Source organism: Hermetia illucens, chromosome 5 (assembly GCF_905115235.1).
Source record: "Hermetia illucens chromosome 5, iHerIll2.2.curated.20191125, whole genome shotgun sequence".
Lineage (NCBI taxonomy): Eukaryota > Metazoa > Arthropoda > Insecta > Diptera > Stratiomyidae > Hermetia > Hermetia illucens.
The window spans coordinates 20,210,381-20,228,780 of NC_051853.1; the positions used below are offsets into that span (position 1 = coordinate 20,210,381).

An 18,400-nucleotide genomic window follows, 5' to 3' on the forward strand; every position below is an offset into this window, starting at 1 on the left:
CCGATAACAACAGGTTTCATTTTTTGGCTGACTAAGAAATCTACTTCGAGCACACGGTTTACTGGATGGCCACTATAATATACGGTGTAGTGACTTTTCTCCAGGAAACCCACCCCTGTGCATCGCATCTCCTGTTCCGCTGTTACATTATCCCTATATTGGGACAGAGTATCGGCTAGCTGCTTGGCAACTTCATCTCTGTACAGAGAGCGCACGTTCTACGAGGAAATAAGCCCAAGTTTTATGCTCCATCGTGGGTACCAATTCACGTTTCGCCCCGGGACCTATACTACCTTTTGACCCCCCCCCCCCTTCCCTATTTTAGATCGCACAATAAACATTTGGGTTCCCTATCGCACTCTGTGGTAATATGGCTTTTCTTCCCACACTTTCTGCATCGATCGGATCGATCAATGCTGCTGGTGCATGCCTTCGTGAAGTGCCCAATTATGAGGCCTTTAAAGCACCTTTGTTGTTGGTAACATTAGTCCATCCATGGTTTTTGTTTGTCTTGGAATTCGCAGCGCTGGTCGAGTTTCCTACAACTATTTTTGCCCTAAGCTGGGTGAAGGGTAATTCCTCCGGATCGGGACTCTGCTTCCTATAAGCCTCGGCAGGGTTACTCCTTTTATACGCTCCTTCACTTTTGGCGTTTATTGACCTTGCCTCTACCTTATGCTTCACCGTCTTTGGCATTGGTGGAGATCTCGAAATTGACAAGCTTCTTTTGAATGGATCTCTTCCTTATTCCTGGAGCACCTCCTGCTGTCGCGCATCTCGAATATATGCAATGGGTGTTATCACGGTTTTTGTTGTCCAACAATCTGCCTTCAGTTTATCTTTGTTCTTGTTACTGGTGTTCTCGGTGAGGTCGTACTTCGCTTGGACACTTCCTTCTCCTGTCCCAAATCAGTTGTAACATTATATGCCAAGATGGCAAAGTTATTCACCATCGAGGCACTGCGGTCGAGGGATATCGACGACCGGCAGTCCGCTTGCTTACTCCCAAAAGCCGCCGGTACTGGGGTTCCGAGCCCCTGGACCGTAAGTTTCCGCCTTCTCTCGTCTTCCAGGGTGATTTTATGTTCTAGGTATCCTTCAGAAAAGAAAAGTGCATGAACGCATATTTACACATTAATAGGTATGCCCCAATCCGCCAGCTGGGGTCGTGCCTGATGGGAGATCTGGCCACTCCTCTTGTCTGTCTGTCTGTTTGCATTTTTGTTTATTTTTTAGGATCCGGCGCAGACTCACGCATCGGAAAGGACACGTGAACTTTTTTATAATGACACGTCGGGGATCAAAGTGTTCAAAGGAGCCTTTGAACCGGCCGTTATGTTGATTGGTAGAGTGACTCTCGTTGCCCTTTTTACTGAGGAGCGTAAGGCCACCTACAAGCGCAAGGAAGAAGACTCAAGGGAGATGAAGAACGGCAATACACATTATATGAGAGGCAACTCTCTTTGGAAAAGGACTCAAGAGGCAGATGGGCTCGTTGGAGATTTTGTGGTATGGCTGAATTGAAAGCATCGTAAGACGGATAACAAGCTTCTAAGTTAGCACGGAAGCTTTTAGTCTTACGGAAACAAGATTGGGAAGGCATGATCCCTTGACTCTAAATTCTGCAATAGGACTGTGGACGACGCCAATCACACATTTTTCCTTTTTGAAGGCGGAAGAACTGGAGGGCTAGCTTGAAGTAATGTAAGAAACAGTTCCACATTAGTTCTCTAGTGATGGGAATTGGTTGTCCGATGGCATACCGTAGCGGGACTCCAGCACTCTGTGCATAATTGCATTCAGCTCCAGGTAGGTGCCGAAATTTTTAGATTTAATATTCAAAAGGATGGTTAAATTTGGCAGTTTATTTTTCAAAGATAGAGGTTAAGGTCTAGGAGTTTATTATGATGTAGCGCAAGAAGTGTATGAAGATACCCTGATGTACCTCCCGTGCTACAGCAGAATAGATTGAGGAGAAGTTCTGGATCATTTGTGGGCAGAGAAAGTCGGAAACTAAACACTAAGCGAATGTCCAAAACAAATCAAAACTGCAGTAATTTTAGCTTTTTTGTTGATAGAATGCGCGATGCAACGAAAGATGCCGTGAATATCTGCAAGAATAAGGTGACAATTGGACAGTTTTGACATGGTTTATGTTCCGCCTTTAATAAAATTGATATTTTATGTTTTAAAACATCTATTCAAACAAAGACGCATACCATAAAATGTACATATATTTCGAGAATCATTTATCTTATTTTTTAGAGGCACTTTCGTGGGATAATAATATCAATAAATACTTCATCACTATCTACTATAATTTTTGCAATTCTACTGAGAAACTGAATAGTTGCGACGGCGCTCCTGGTCGGCACTCTGTACCCACAATAGCATCTAAGAGAGTATTATCTAAGCAGAGTCCTGTAGCTTCGTGCACTAATTTTCCTCCTCGACGAATCCACATTTGATTTTTTGAGTCCTTACAGTATTCGAGAATTACTTGATTACCATTCAAATTCAAGCATGCTCCCGTATTCGTACTGAGTTTTCCTGTTGTTGAGTGTAAAAACCATTGAGAGTTATCTTCGAAGCTACAATCCTGCAACTTCACTGTTTGATCCTTAACTCCGAATCCTAGACACTTTGTGCCACACTTTACTTGCCCGAAAGCAATGTGGTCCTCGTTTGGCAACCTGAAAAATGTTATTCGGTACACAAAGATGATAATTAGCAATGGGAATTTGTAATATTTCAGGATGATTGTCAATAGCAAACTCACTTCAGTTCCGAGAAAACGGTTGCCAAGTACCAGGAAAACGGACGGCATTGCAGATCCTTCTTGAGAATATTTACTTTGTCATTCGGTTCGACAGAAATGTCTCGAGCCGCCGGCTTCATTGAGTAGAAGAAATGTTTGTATTCGTCGAACCAGGATTCAGCGATTCTCTTTGAGTTCCTTGAAGGGGTTATTTAATTCATTATTCGTCAAGTCTGTGATTTCGCAAGGGTACGTGAGAGTATTGTCGAATAAATTTATATTAATTTTGGTTGAACTCAATAGCTGAGTTTGTAAATTATATTAGCTTTATTTCGAGGAAATCAAAGGAAGTCTCCGACAACCCTTGTTTGTATTCACCAAAATGGAAATTCAAGCTGATCGTCTAAGAGCAATATTAACGCTTTGCTAGCCTCATTCTAAATTCATTAAATACATACACAGTGTGCTTTGTTATAAACGGACTTTCAGGACTGATAAATTTGGTAGTTTAGATATTTCCAATGCAATATGTTCTGATTTAAACACTTTTTTCGTGGAAAAGTATCTATCGCGTTCCTGAGATATCTTTTTCAGTTGTTCACTACAAAGATTTGTAAATTCAACAGTTTAAGATGCAACAAAGTTCAAAGTTTCAGTGAAGTGATGATACTTTCGTGGATTGTACCTGCCCTTCTTACCAAGACGATCCGCCTTACTGAATTAAGTTTAATGCAAACAGAATAGCCAAAGTGCTTTACACTTTCTACTCACCTAAGATACGTGAAATACACCCCATCCGGAAAACTGTAGGGGTAGCTTTTTCTAAACACGTGGCCGATCCGGCTGCAAGGAACCACCTCGATTTGTCCACCGCACAGCCAATGTTTTATTGACATTTCCAGTGATTCGCCTCCCCAAATCTGCGGCGGTAACACAAAATCACACCAGAACGCCATGACGCCAATGTGAATGTTTTTGAAGGAGATAAAGTTTAACGTTTTTGTTCGGTTGTGGAAAAATGGAGAAAAAGCAGAAAAACGAACAAAAAAAAAAAAAATAAATTCACCTCAAGTGACGAGTCGAATCCGCCCAATTGGAAAAACCATTTCCTAGATATCATGAAAGTGCCGGCAGAAAATGCAGGTGCTCTGTGGGGAAAGAATGTCAGCTTAATTTAAATTTGTACGGAAGAGGAATACATTAAATAGGGTGGATGCAAACGTGGATTGATGCAGTTCGAAATTAGTTTGGGACGAACTATTGAGAAATAAAAATAATAATAGCAATGAAAAGCTTTTTAACGAGTTTTTGTTGATTGCATTGAGACCGATTATTTGGCCAACTAAGTTATTGCAAATAATTACGTAAATACTCTTGTGTGGATATTGCAAATAGGTTTTTTTAAGTATCTTAATGTTGGTGTGGAATGTGGAGTTTTATTCAGTTTGTGTTTGTGCCTCATGTCCGAACAAAAAATTTTGAAGAGGTCCCGAAACTTTGTGTGAGCCGGCACTTGGCATCCACCAAGAAGTTGGCCATACTACACTAGAACTTGTTCTAATTTTCCTGGATGCAGGCATATTGTCAGACCGAAATATTGTTGTAAAACAGGAAGTCAAATCTGGAAGTAGCCGAAAAGCGAAGTAGGCTCTAAGGGTTTTCGGATTAGCCCTGTTAGATCTTCATAAAGACAATATAAGGAAGAGGGCACTGCTCGTTTATAAACTGGCTTAATGTGCTCCAATTCTGAATTTTCGAAAAATTCCGCCATAGGCCCTGGCCTGGGGGAGAAGAAAGGACTAGCCTTTACAGTTCGAATTGCTGTCTAACACCCAGACCTTTATGGAGTAGGCGACGGACATTCCCCCCGGACTAATGCATGTACTTCCTGTTCGTAAGGAACTGCATTAGGTGGTAATTTAATTCTCCATGCTAGCGCTCGACGTATCTCCCAATACACGGGATCAGTGCATGGGTCCAACGGCCATTTTCAAAATTATCCCACCGTTGCTGCGATCTTCTGTACAGCTCCTTCCTAGTGGCTTTTAGGAAGTCCGCACACAACACATCAGTGAAAGAGTCAATTTTCGAACTCGAGAGATGGCTGAAACAGTTTAGATCTGGCCCGGAATGGAGAAGAAAAGTTCGTATCTATGCTAACCTTGCCAGGCTCTGCATGACCGAAAACTATTTTACATTTCGGGACAGATGTTCCAAAACTACTTCGGGAGTAGCGATGGGGAACCCCCTCTCGCCGTTACTCACTGAAAGGTTCATGTCATCAATCGAAAAAGAAATTGAATCGAGGGGAATAATGCCTAAAGTATGGTTTAGGTATGTAGACGACGTATTTGCGATCGTTAGAAGGGACGACATAAACATGGTCATCTCCTCTATAAACAAGATTCATAATAAAATCGAGTTTACACTAGAGGTAGAAAAGGATGGGGTTCTACCTTTCCTGGATCTAAATGTCGTCAACTATAACGGAAAGCTTAAGTTCGAGATATACCGTAAGCCTACAGCAACGCCGAGAACGATACCGGTAACTTCACATCACACATTTTCCCAAAAAATGGCTGCCCATAATTGCATGATTCACCGACTGATCACATACCCTCTTTCAAAATACGGTTTCAATAAAGAACGACAGTACATTATTGACACCGCTATTAAGAATGGGTATAATTCTCAGACCATTGAGAAATTGATTGGAAGGAAAGTCAGGCAACACAATAGGCATGCCTATACAACGCTATTTTCGCAACAGAAGCAGGCAACCACCAGACGAATAAGTATCCCATATTCCTACCTATTTAACAACGAACGACAATCTTGGACCCTTGGGAAAGTCTAGAAATTCTGACAGAAGACGCGACGCGGTTATTAAATACAGATTCCGGTAATTGTCCCTCAAAATTAATAAGACTTGCCGCGGTAATGATAACGAACTGCGGACTATTTAATTAGCAGGGTCACACGAAATGGTTGTTGGAAGTACCTGGTTTGCGCGTTGGCATGGTGTTCCGAACTCGAATAACAATACCACCTAGAATTCCCTCTGACAATCAGGTGAGAGTGAACACTGAAGCCATCCACAACACAACCCTCCGCGACACCTATAAGAGGGAAATGGATACCGCAATAACCGCAGTCAACAGATTACCTGGAGATGAAGCATCAACAAATGATCTTCACAATCACCTGAAGAACGTTATCATGGATACGGTCACAAACATACTTGGCCCCAGCCGCAAAAGGAGTCGGAACGGCTGGTTTGACGATGAATGTAAGCTAGCAACGGAACGAAAGAACGCCGCATACCGAGTAATGTTGCATTCTCAAAGAACGCGGGCACGCGCAGAGACTTATCACGAACTCCGTCAAGCAGAGAAGCGACTTCACAGACGGAAAAAGGAAACCTGGGAGAATCAACAAGTCTGTGAACTAGAAAAGTACAGGGAGCAACCGCACCAGGTGCGGAAGTTTTACCAACAAGTCAGCAGGATGAAGCCTTATACACCTCGATGCTCATCCTGCCGAGACAAAGAGGGAAATCTGATTTCCGACAGAATGGGCATATTAGAGCGATGGGTTGAGTACTTTGATGAGCTACTGAACAACCAGAACATCGGCGAGTTGGAGGTCCCGCCAACTGAAGACGACGGATAAATACTGCCTCCACCAAGTTTAGGAGAAACAGTCCGTGCAATTCATCGGCTAAAAAACCATAAGTCGCCAGGAGCCGATGGAATTACAGCCGAATTGGTTAAATATGGAGGCGACCAGTTACACCAAGTGGTTCATCAACTTGTGCTCAAGGTATGGGACAGCGAATCAATGCCTGACGATTGGCAACAAGGCATAATCTGTCTCATACATGAAAAGGGAGATATCACACAGTGCAGCAATTATAGAGGTATCACGTTGCTGAGTACCATCTATAAGATATTCTCCACTATCTTGCTAGGCCGGATAGCCCCATACGCCCAGAACATCATTGGCCCATACCAAAGAGGCTTCACTCCAGGCAAATCAGCAACAGATCAACTGTTGGAATATGGAAAACAGTTACACCATCTATTCATCGACTTTAAAGCCGCCTATGATAGCATAGCCAGGGTAAAACTGTACACGGCCATGAGAGAATTCGGTATCCCGACGAAATTAATAAGACTGACTAGGCTGACCCTGACCAATGTGCGAGGCCAGATAAAAGCAGCAGGATCACTCTCAAGACCATTCGACATCAACAACGGTCTACGACACGGGGATGCGCTATCATGCGTCCCCTTTAACTTGGTCCTGGAAAAAGTGATCCGTGATGCTGAGGTAAATGCGAGGGGTACGATTCTTAAGTCCACCCAACTACTGGCCTATGCTGACGATATCGACATCATGGGAAGAACCACCCGAGACGTACAAACTGCCTTCATCCAGATCGAGCAGGCGCTGATTGGCGCGAGATCTTGGGCTGCACATCAATGAAGGCAAGACAAAATATATGGTGGTAACGTCAGCACCGAAGACGAATCAACCAACAACATCAAACCGCACTGGTCAAACACAAACACGAAGAAGAATAAGGATAGGAGAATACAACTTTGAGACCGTTGACAATTTCTCCTATCTAGGATCGAAAATCACAACCGATAACAACTACGATGATGAAATCCGCGCACGGTTGTTGTCAGCCAACAGAGCCTATTTCAGCTTACAAAGACTGTTCCGCTCGAAACGTCTCACCATAGGGTCAAAGCTCTTACTGTACAAGACTATGATCTTGCCAGTCCTCATGTATTCCTCGGAAACTTGGGTTTTTGGCAAGAAAAATTACGAACTCTTGGCCGCGTTCGAAAGAAGAATCCTCCGAAGAATTTTTGGCCCCCTACATGTGGATGGACGATTCCATAGCCAACATAACGACGAAATCTATGAGCGATACCACAACTGTCTGGTTATGGATAAAATCCGGCTCAGCAGGTTGGGATGGGCGGGTCAGCTAATCCGTATGAGTGAGGATGATCCAACCCGGAAAGTCTATAAAGACAATATCTATGGTAGAAAAAGAAGACGAGGCAGACCCTGCCTAAGATGGAGCGATGGCGTAGGTCAGGACGCCAGACAGCTTTTAGGAATATCGAATTGGTGGACCTCGGTGCAAAACCGGGATGTCTGGAGCTCCTTATTAAGGCAGACCTAGACCGGATACCGGTTGTTGCGCCGTTGATGATGATGCCGCGATAATTAATAGATAATTAGGTTAATAATTTAATGTTCTTTCTTTTTTTTTGTTAAAAGTAATTTAGGTAATTAGCTTTTTTAGTATAAGTAGAACCGTAGAATCGCAATTGTTTTCAGTAGCTTGGTACTGATGAGTTGCTCCCGAAATATATATATACATAATAAAATAAAACTGTAGTTTGGAGTAAGCTACTCGTCTATCAATTTTAGACTTAACTACAAACAGAAGGCAATATATAACATTTAAGTCCACACTCACTTATGCCTGATTCACCTTCCTTCTCCGGTAAAGACAGTATGCCTCATTCGCTAGAATATCCAAGGGAATTAACCCCGCGATGACATACGCTGCCTCACCTGATACCGGTATGCCTGACTTACCCTTCTCTGGTTCCTTGTGTTATCCAGCGCGCATACCCAGACAAGAGCCGCGTATAGCAAGATGGATTTCTCCACCCTTGCGGTAAGCAGCCGGTAACTAGATTTTGGTTATCCAATATTTGGTATTATCCTTGCTACAGATTAACTAGCCTTTGCTTTTGCCTTTTCGTGCGCATAGTCCAGGTGGCGCTTGAACCTCAACTTGGCATCGATCATTACGCCTAGGTATCTAATGATCGATTTTGAAACGTCCTCATGATTACCAACCCGGATTATAATAGTGTTGTTTTTCCTACGATTGGCAATTCACCATTTGAAGCCATGCATTGATGGTATTATTGGTTTCACTTACGTACAGTTCCACGTCCTGATGGTGGTTCGCAGCTGCTACTACTGCCAGGTCGTCTGCAAAACCAACCATGGAGCACTCCGTCATACATTATGTTCTACCGCAGGGGCCCCATTACGGAGCCTTCGGGAGCACCTGCTGTCACAACATACTCCTTCGGCCCGTCGCCCGTCTCGTATCGAAGAAGTCTCTCCGAGAGGTAACTCGCTTTTATCCGAGCTAAGTAACCAGTGACACCCCAGCGTGCCTTAATTCAACCCCAGTTGGCTGAGTAAAAGGCATTCCTGACATGCAGCGTTACCACTGCGCAGTGCCTTACCGGCGGCCGATGCTTCCCCAGTCAGGTCCACGACCGTTACAATGCCATCAAACGTGGATCGCGCTCTACGAAACCCAAATTGTCGTTCCGACTAACCACCGGCTAGCTCGACGAACGTAAACAGTCTGCTATATATGACTCTCTTCAAAATCTTCCCCATAGTGCCTAAAAGACAGATAGGGCAATATGAAGAGGGTGCGTCAGGTAGTTTTTGGGGCTTCGGTAACAGAACCAACCTCTGCCTCTACCACTGAGCGTGAAGACGTGCTGTTGGACCGTTGAATGAGGTCCACTTTCTTATTGTTGTAGGAAAAGGATTACGATTATTTTGAACAAGAGTCGCGGTCACGTCACTTGGGGTGATTTTTGTCCACGAATCTTGTTCATTACAACCTTGTAAGCAGCACCCCATGGGTTCGTATTTGCTTCAAGGCACAACTGCTTCTAGCAATTACGCTTATTTTCCCGTATAGCCTTTTTAAGGCAACTTTGAAGATCGCGATATTCCTTCTCCGACTTTCAATGTTCTGACTTCCCTCTAGTCCTTTAGCAAAGCCTCGTCGCTCGCAAACACAATGCTCTCAACAGCGCGATTTCTTGGTTCCACCAGTTGTTTGGTTTCCTACTGTGGTGGAACTTGCCTCGCGGCATTTTAAAGTCGCATGTCTCAGTTATTCGTCGACATAACTGGCTCACTCTTTCCAGCGCCGTTCCGTTCGGGTCGTAAACTTCTTCTAAGGCCGCCAGGAATATGTCTCTCTCGAAAGCTCCAGTGGATCACCCAGCTGTCCTGGTTTTTCCACTTTTGATGCTCATTCGTCTTTAGCCGCGGTGTAGTGTTTACTCACTCGCAGATCATCCTCTCACCAACGAGGTAAGTCATTGATTGGTCCTAGCTCTCTACCTCGGAAGGTGGGTACGCATCCATCATTGGCTAGTACGATGTCCAGTCCCGCGAAGGTTTCAAGCAGGATTTGGTCCCTGGTGTCCGGCACTCGACTTTCCCAGTTTAAAGCCTACACGTTGAAATCGCCTGTAATGATTTTTGGGCTGTGGCTTCTAGCGTCCAACAACAAACCATCTAGCATCTCCTCGTATTGCACCAATGTTGCACTAGGAGCATAGCAGGTGTACATATAGACACCATTGACTTTCGCCCTTACAAAGCCGGCTAGCGGGACTGTCATTGTTTCTTGAATGGCTTGCCGTCCACATGCCCATATCGCCGCGTTCCCCGATGAGTCATTCACACATGTAGCACTAACGTAATTTCGTTACGGTTCACATATTACCGCCACCTCCACATTCGACTTTTGTATGGTTTGCGAGAGCAAGTCTTGAACTGCCTCGCAATGGTTGAGGTTTATTTATATCAACCTCATTTGACCCTACGATTCAGCTTCCTTCTGTACGTCGGGCACCTGCCACCACCTCCAGCGTGCGGGTCGTCTACTCCCGTTTTCCCTTAGCACAACATGCATCGTGGATATCCCATGGAGTCTTTGGTAAGGTAGCCCTCTTCTCCACACTTCCTGTACCTTCTCAACCTATCGTACTCACTAGTATATGCTACTGTAAAATGATCGAAATCGAGGTATCTCCCCTCTCTGAGGTATTGAGTTCCCTCTGAGTGGGCAGGGGTTTAGATTCAACGATTAAAGGAGTTTTTTCTGTTTCCTACTCTTTCAAAAAATAGCTACAACCGCTCTAGGAAAAATCGGCCAACACTGTCTTTGCCTCAGCGGTTTGAGCTTTCATCATGAGTTATAGCATTGAAATCTAGATAACAATTCTAGGGTATCTTGTCGTTGAACATTGGTTATGTCGGACTTGTATCCACTGAACGACGTTGCCTCTCGTACTATCGATATATATATATGTACTAGTTCCGCTGACATTTCAATTGTCAGTGCTGGTCCCATTAACGGAATTAGCACACAATTCTTATGTTTAGCCTATTAATACTCGTCAGGGCGAGTAACCCACAATCTACATTACACCTGTAATAATTATAGTAAAGCTGAGAGGGATAGCTAGATGAGTCTTACCAAGAGGGGCTGCGAAAAAATTTCCAAAACCAATTCGCATGATTTGGAAAAAAATTTCCATTTTGGCCACCAGCTTGGTAGATGAATGGATTCAGATCCGGTGCAACAATCCCGGTGCTTTTGTCATTTTGACAGATATTTTGTCGTACATCCGGTACTTTACAGACTCAAGTGTAAAATATGTAAGATGATTCAGAACTTAATATGTGCTTTGATTTCCGCCTCAGACATTGAAAAAACTAGAAGTTGAAAAGCCTTAGGACCTTATGAAATCTCCAGGGTACGTAAAAAATCTATATCTATATCATCTGCATATCCCTTTATATATAACAATATGGGAGGGGAAGCCAGATTCTCAAATGCTTTACTGGCTCCAGGCAGCTCCAGAGGAACGAATAAGGAAATTTTACTTGGAAGGCGTTGCATATTATGAAGGTTCTATCTGCTTTTCTGTGATCTGTCACAGAGCTCTTTTTCACTCAATGACAGGCTTCCTCTCTGATGTCATTCCAAAATCACCTCCATAGAAAAAACAAAATCTTGTCTATGTTGTGCTCACTGACCAATATTTGGTAATATGTTACTGAAGAGATCACCATAATCATAACTTCCCCGTAACATCCGATGCAATGTAAGGGACTGTCTAAAAATTCAAAAGTTAGCTTCTCAACGATAAATGAGGGACATATATAGAAAGTGGGGTTCGAAGGTTTAAGAGTAAGTAAGCGAAGTAACATTGCCTATCTATACAATGAGGAGGTGTTAAAGTTGATGATAAACCTTGAATTCTGACTACTCGTCACATAACTACTCCGATCAATAAGAGCTCTACCGAGATGGTGGTCGTGAAAATTCCGAATTATCTTAGATCCGCACTCTCTATGGCCTCAAATGTATCTGAATTTGCTCAACAGTTCCAGTGACTCTTTCTATGAAAACATTATGATATGACCCCAGAACGGAGGAAGCTGAAATTGACTTCTAAAATCTAAACGAAGAACAGAGTATTTCGTGGACCAAAAGTAAAGGGCAAAAGTGGATTAAATGGATGACGAACTCAGAACTTCCTCAAATTTAGTATCGGAAAGTTTCTCCGCTGGGGATTCAAACCCAGAGCAACGGGATCAATGCACTGGCATTCAACCAACTCAACCATCGCGCCTGAACAATGAAACGTACGTTTTAACTATTCGCCTTTTGTAAAAAGTTTGATTTGGGACCATGTGTTCCAGGCGGTTTCGAGACTTTTGGAGGAACTGTCTCCGCCTGGAAAAAACTCAAACCCCAAACTCAAACGTGCAATACCAACCCAACAGAGCAAGGAATGTGTACAAAAAGCTTTCTGTATTCTTAATCAGGGTTAAGGTATTTCCAGAAGAGCGCAAAAGTTTAGATTTAAGAAAATAGAAATTAAATCTCGAATTTTAGCAAATTATTGTAGTATCTTTTACTTACGTAAAGGACAATATATCTTCCTGTCGAACTTTCCTCTCTTCAAAAGATATTGGTATCCATTTGAAACGAAGATTCCAGTCAAAACCTCCTTTGAGAAATGGGTAGCTGGCTTTATATTTCAATGTGTCAGGATCTATGGAATCGATTACTGGACTCACTGCAATGGTTGGATGTTTTAAAGCTCGATCAAGTAAAGGCTCCAACCATCCTTCATTCACTTCGCAGTGACTATCTAAGAAGAGCAAGTAAGTTCCATATGCTGTTTCGGCTCCCTTATTTCGGGAGCGAATAAGTCCTTCGCGCCTCTGATTCCTTATTAACTTCACATATGGAAGAAACTTGAGATCTTCTCCATCCGAAGCTAGAAGATATAAATATGTATTAATTTAAATAATATTTAGTCATATAAACTCGAAATCAGCGAAGATAAAATAAATAAAAAAATAAATAATTAATAAATTGAAAAATTCTAGAAGAGTTATTTGAAGCACAGAATTGTGTTAGTTGGCTTTACTATGAAAATTGGGAAAAACCATTTATTTATTGATGTATGAGAACGTACGCATGGATCCATGTTTTTTCCAAATTTGATAAAGAGTAGATTGAAAATCGACTAAGGGAAAATTCGATAGGCAAAAAAAAATTCGGGCTCAGTCCTAAATAAAATTTCAATCAAGTAGTTACAGGTATCTTATTTTAAATATTATTTGATTTCATATATGTATAGATGGTGTTAAACTCGAGATCTTACCATCATAGCTGCAGTCATCGACTAAAATTATTTCTTCTAAATATTCAAGAGGCGTTCGCTTCAAGACGGTGACAATTGTCCTTAGTAAAGCTGAACGGGCTTCGTTGTAAAAGGTAATAATAACCGATACGGTTCTACGTGGTTTTAATACATAATCTATATCTCGACATCTAAAGAAGAATAGAATCTATGAATGTAATAAAAAACTGAAATTCTCTACTTACATTTGTGTTCATTGGGCTTACTTTGGGTCTCTCGTGTCCGATATCAAACGATAAGCTCCTATTTGATTGCTGATTTCAACCGAGAACGAATACGTCTCAAATGCTCTTCTATCTATTTTCCGATCAGTCCGATAGATATATTGTCTGAAGTCATCTTTATAAAAACTTGGGCTAAAAAAGCGCTGGAAAAACGAGTAGAGGTATTTGGTTTAAATTCTAATACTTTTGTGCTTGGTATGCATTTTTAATTTCTATTTTTAAAATATAAGGATACACCCCATTAGATTTGTAATTTATTCCCTTAGAAGAAGATATTATATATGAAAATAGATCAGATAAACACGGCTTTCATTCAACTTCTATTATTTATCTAACCTGGCAATTCCCAAAAATTGTGACCCCTAATTTAAAAAAGGAAAATTGCCAAGCTCAAGGTCAACGTAAAAGCAGTGACAACAAGAATACCGAGAACACGCAACACCTCTGCAGACAAGAGTATGACTTCGATCGCAGTAAACTGGGTACCAAGTTTTCTTCAACTCCCACGACCATGATATTTGGTTTAAAATGGGGTAGGCAAGCTTTGTGAGGTATAACATAACATGATGCTACCGCGATATGTCACTAAACTCCGCGGCATAATCATGCAGTCCATGACAGACAGTCCATATAATCGCTTAAGCGAGGAATTAATAAAGCAGTTGTGTGACAGACAGTCCATGGAGGACACACATGGGTGACGAGAGACCCTCCCAGTTCCTCCAGTTGCAGTGTCTCAGCGGTACTACAGTTCCGGAGCCGCTGATTAGAAGTCTATGGTCAAGACGCCTGCCATCTGCTTTTGAACCAATTATGGCAATGATGGCTGGTCGGCTACTCCCAACTGCAGCCGACATAGCTGATAAGGTCTACACCATACTTCCGTCAAGTATCGCTGAAACAACGTCCTCCAAAAACGGCATGTCACCAAACTAAGCATCATATAGTCACAACGCCAAAATCACCAACGCTTTAAAACCCCGACTATTAGATCCGGACAAGCTGAACATTGCGATAAGAGAATTCAATGCCATGATCCATCTAGGATTGATACGTCCATCAAATAGTCCGTGGGCTGCACCCTTGCATAAGATGCCTAAAGAGCATAACAACTGGAGACCGTGTAGAGATTATCGTGCACTCAACGTCCGGACTCCCGCCAACAAATACCCAGTTCGGAACCTCCAAGATTTCGCTCAAACGCTCTATGGTAAAACTGTCTTTTTAACAATAGACCTAGTAAGAGCATTTAACCAGGTCCCGGTAGTTGAAGAAGGTATACCAAAGACTGCCATCACAACACGGTTCTGCCTTTACGTGTTTCTGTTTATGACATTCGGCCTACAGAATGTGCCGTAAACATTCTAACGATTCAACGACGAAGCTTTGAGAGGTTTGAAGTTCTCCTATGCCTACATCGATGACATATTAATCGCTTCATTTTCAGTGAAGAGGACGCCAGCCAATTAAGAACGCTATTCTAAAGGTTGAAACAATATGAAGTAGACGTAAATCCAAGGATATCCGATTTGGTCAGCACCAGGTCAGTTTCTCAGGATACCTTGTTTCAAAGGAGGGGACACGTCCCTTACCAATCAAAGTCAAAGAAATCTACTCATACTCCAACCAACCAACGGTAAGCAGCTTATAGCATTCTTGGGTAAGTTAAATTTTTACAGAACTACTACCCAGAGCAGCAGCAGTACAGGCACCACTCAACGAGATTCTTCACGGTAAAATTAAAGGAAATTCGCCAATTAACTGGACCAGCAAATCTACCACAGCTTTTGAAGCTTGCAAAACTGCACTGGAACAGGTGACGCTGCTTGCACATCCAAAAACTGACACACCTTCGGCCATTTTCTTTTCAAGAAAGCTTGGACCAGCGGAATGTAAATACGGAGCGTACCACTAGGAACTACTGGCTATGTACCTAGCGATAAAAAACTTTCGTCATATGGCTGAGGCAAGAGAGTTTACCATCGTTACGGATCACAAGCCGAAAAACTTTGCCTTCCAAAAAAAGAACGAGTGCTCATCACGTCAGTTTCGCCATCTAGATTATATTAGACAGTTTACCACCGATATCCAGCACATCATCATCATCATCATCAATGGCGCAACAACCGGTATCTGGTCTAGGCCTGCCTTAATAAGGAACTCCAGGCATCCCGGTTTTGCGCCGAGATCCACCAATTCGATATCCCTAAAAGCTCTCTGGCGTCCTGGCCTACGCCATCACTCTAACTTAGGCAGGATCTGCCCGTCTTCTTTTTCTACCATAGATATTGCCCTTATAGGCTTTCCGAGCTGGATCATCCTCATCCATACAGATTAAGTGACCCGCACACCGTAACCTATTGAGCCGGATTTTATCCACAACCGGACGGTCATGGTATCGCTCATAGATTTCGTCATTGCGTAGGCTACGGAATCGTCCATCCTCATGTATGGGGCCAAAAATACTTCTGAGGATTCTTCTCTCGAACGCGGCGAGCACATGCTTGCGACAATGTTGTCGCGGATGCATTATCGCGTATTGAGGAGTTGTAATCAATTATCGATTACGCAAAGCTTGCAGCGTCTCAGTCCGTTGTCGAAGAGCTCAAGAGACGCTACAAAAAGGAAACACGGGGCTTCAGCTAAACCAATTCCAGGTTCCGGGTGTCAGCTGCAAGCTATGGTGTAATGTATTCACTGGCACCATCCGACCTTACGTCACTCAACCACTCCGAAAAACTGTTTCCAACATTTTACACTACTTATTCCAATCACTAAGAAACGCCACCGTTAAACTGATAACACAGAGGTATGTTTGGCCATCTATCAAAACCAGTTGCAGGAATTGGATGCTTGGTTGCAATAATTGTCAGCGATCAAGAGTGACTCGTGATGTGACTGCTCCAGTCGGAACATTTGCGCCACCATCATCTAGATTTTTGAGCAAATTCATCTGGATCTTAGCGTTATTCCTTATTGCAAGAGGCAACGCGACTGCCTAGCCATGGTAGACCTTTTATCACGTTGGCCGAAAGTAGCACCAATCCCCGATCAAGAAGCCATCACAGTTGCCAGAACACCATCATAGTTGCCAGTTGCATATGGATCACCAGGTTCATCGGTACAATAACAAATTGTCTGGAGGCACTACGCTGAATTTCTTGAAATTTCGTTCGTTATCGGAGTTTGAGCGCGTCGCGCCTTCAATCACTAGCAGCAGCCAGTAGAGCTTTCAACGCCTTCCGTTTATCGATCCGCTAACACGATTCTCATCAATTTCAATCAGCCAGATCTTATGAAGCATCTTCACACGTGGCGAACTACCTGTGTAGTACCCGAGGAAGGAGCAATTTTTATGACGGCGCAAAGCTCATCGATATTCTCAAGCGGATTATTCAATATAGCTACCGTCCGATCAACAAGATAGCTCTCTCTCTCTCTCTCTGTCAAGCGATAGCCGGATCATACAAGCGGTTGATGTTGAACCTGAGTGCTTGCAGCTCCTCAACCCGGCAAGAAGTGGTAGACGAAACACGTGAGCGAACATAAGCGACCATCAGATGATGATCCCTTTCCAGGCCGATGTTAGCGCCTCTTTTGTTACGCATTTTCAGGAGGCAATTCCTAAATCTACTGGGGATCGCGAAGTGTTCAATTTGATTGCTCGAACGGTATCGGTTAGGTGAAGTCCAATTGATCTGTTGGCAGGCTCTGTGTTCGATCAATGTGTCACCAATGATGAGGCGGTGGAAGTTGTAGAAATCCGCGAACCTTCCACCATTTTAGTTAAGACCATGTTTCCCCATCACATGTCTGAGCAAGGTGTTGTCAGAACCCACTTTGACATACAGATCACCTACCACGATCACAATGTCACCATCAGGAAACTTCTCCTGAAGTGCTTGTAGTTGCTCGAAGAATGCATTCTTCGGAAGTCTATGCAACCACTATTGTTTGCTCCTAAACCTAGATCTTGGGTTGAAAGTTGTCGAAAGATTTGTCGAAAAATGCCAATGGATTCGAGATATTCCTTCTCAAGAAAGGAAATGAGGCAGAGAGGGTGAGTGATTAATTCAAATCTGGAGTTTTTTCAGTTGATTGGGAAGTGCGACTTTAATAAAATTAGACTGATTTTGCGACGCCGGGAGTTCCAATAATTTGTGGTCGTGGTGACAGTAGATTCCTCCATTTCAATAGACCATCTTATCCGTGCTGATATCATGAGGAACAAATAGAGGATTGAATTTCTTAGAATGTTCAACGGGCGCTTCACAACGGTTGTCTTTTTACTTGGTTGCAAATCTTCAAGGTGTGTTAAATTGGTTTACTTAGAATTGAGGGAAAACCTGACAGCTTGCAAGGTGCCAGGCAGAATTCTTGTGTTCGAATTATCCATTCAAGGTAGAAGATCGTTTCACTATCCTCTGACAATTATCTGGAATTTCGAAAAAAATAATGACAAATCAACAGAAGCTCTTCCAAGAAGGGTCATCTAGACATTTTCAGTTATAAAAACGCCCTACCCTGCCAAATGTAATGCATTAAAAGAATATTTAATTCAAATCGTGTGTATTTTATAGCCGGAGAGGCGAAGTAAAGTCTTAGGAGACAGCACAAAGGGTATATAGGATTCAGTAGATCACATTCTTGTTATATAGAGTGCAAAGATAGATCTTAACGGTTTGCAACAAAAGGCAGAATGACGCCAAAGCCGTGAAGTGAAAATCCATGCTTTGGTGAAAATTATGCGGAAAATCCGGAATGGAAACTATGCGCCCCCTGTTATCACCGAAAAAGTCCGCATCTGAGGGGAATCACCTCACTCTCTTCTC

The 18,400-nt window shown here is 42.8% G+C and overlaps 1 protein-coding gene across 1 annotated transcript in view; it reads right to left on the reverse strand.

Moving 5' to 3' along the window:
- Window positions 1-2,234: 2,234 nt before the first annotated feature.
- Window positions 2,235-18,400, reverse strand: part of LOC119658335 (putative polypeptide N-acetylgalactosaminyltransferase 13) — a 39,646-nt gene continuing 23,480 nt past the window's right edge. The window contains exons 2-8 of the mRNA XM_038065677.1: window positions 13,551-13,711; window positions 13,306-13,475; window positions 12,555-12,915; window positions 3,825-3,906; window positions 3,530-3,678; window positions 2,780-2,956; window positions 2,235-2,693 (exon numbers count right to left, since the gene is read on the reverse strand). Of these exons, the coding sequence (XP_037921605.1) occupies window positions 2,315-2,693; window positions 2,780-2,956; window positions 3,530-3,678; window positions 3,825-3,906; window positions 12,555-12,915; window positions 13,306-13,475; window positions 13,551-13,711 (1,479 nt within the window). The 3' untranslated portion in view covers window positions 2,235-2,314. The remainder of the gene's footprint in view (window positions 2,694-2,779; window positions 2,957-3,529; window positions 3,679-3,824; window positions 3,907-12,554; window positions 12,916-13,305; window positions 13,476-13,550; window positions 13,712-18,400) is intronic.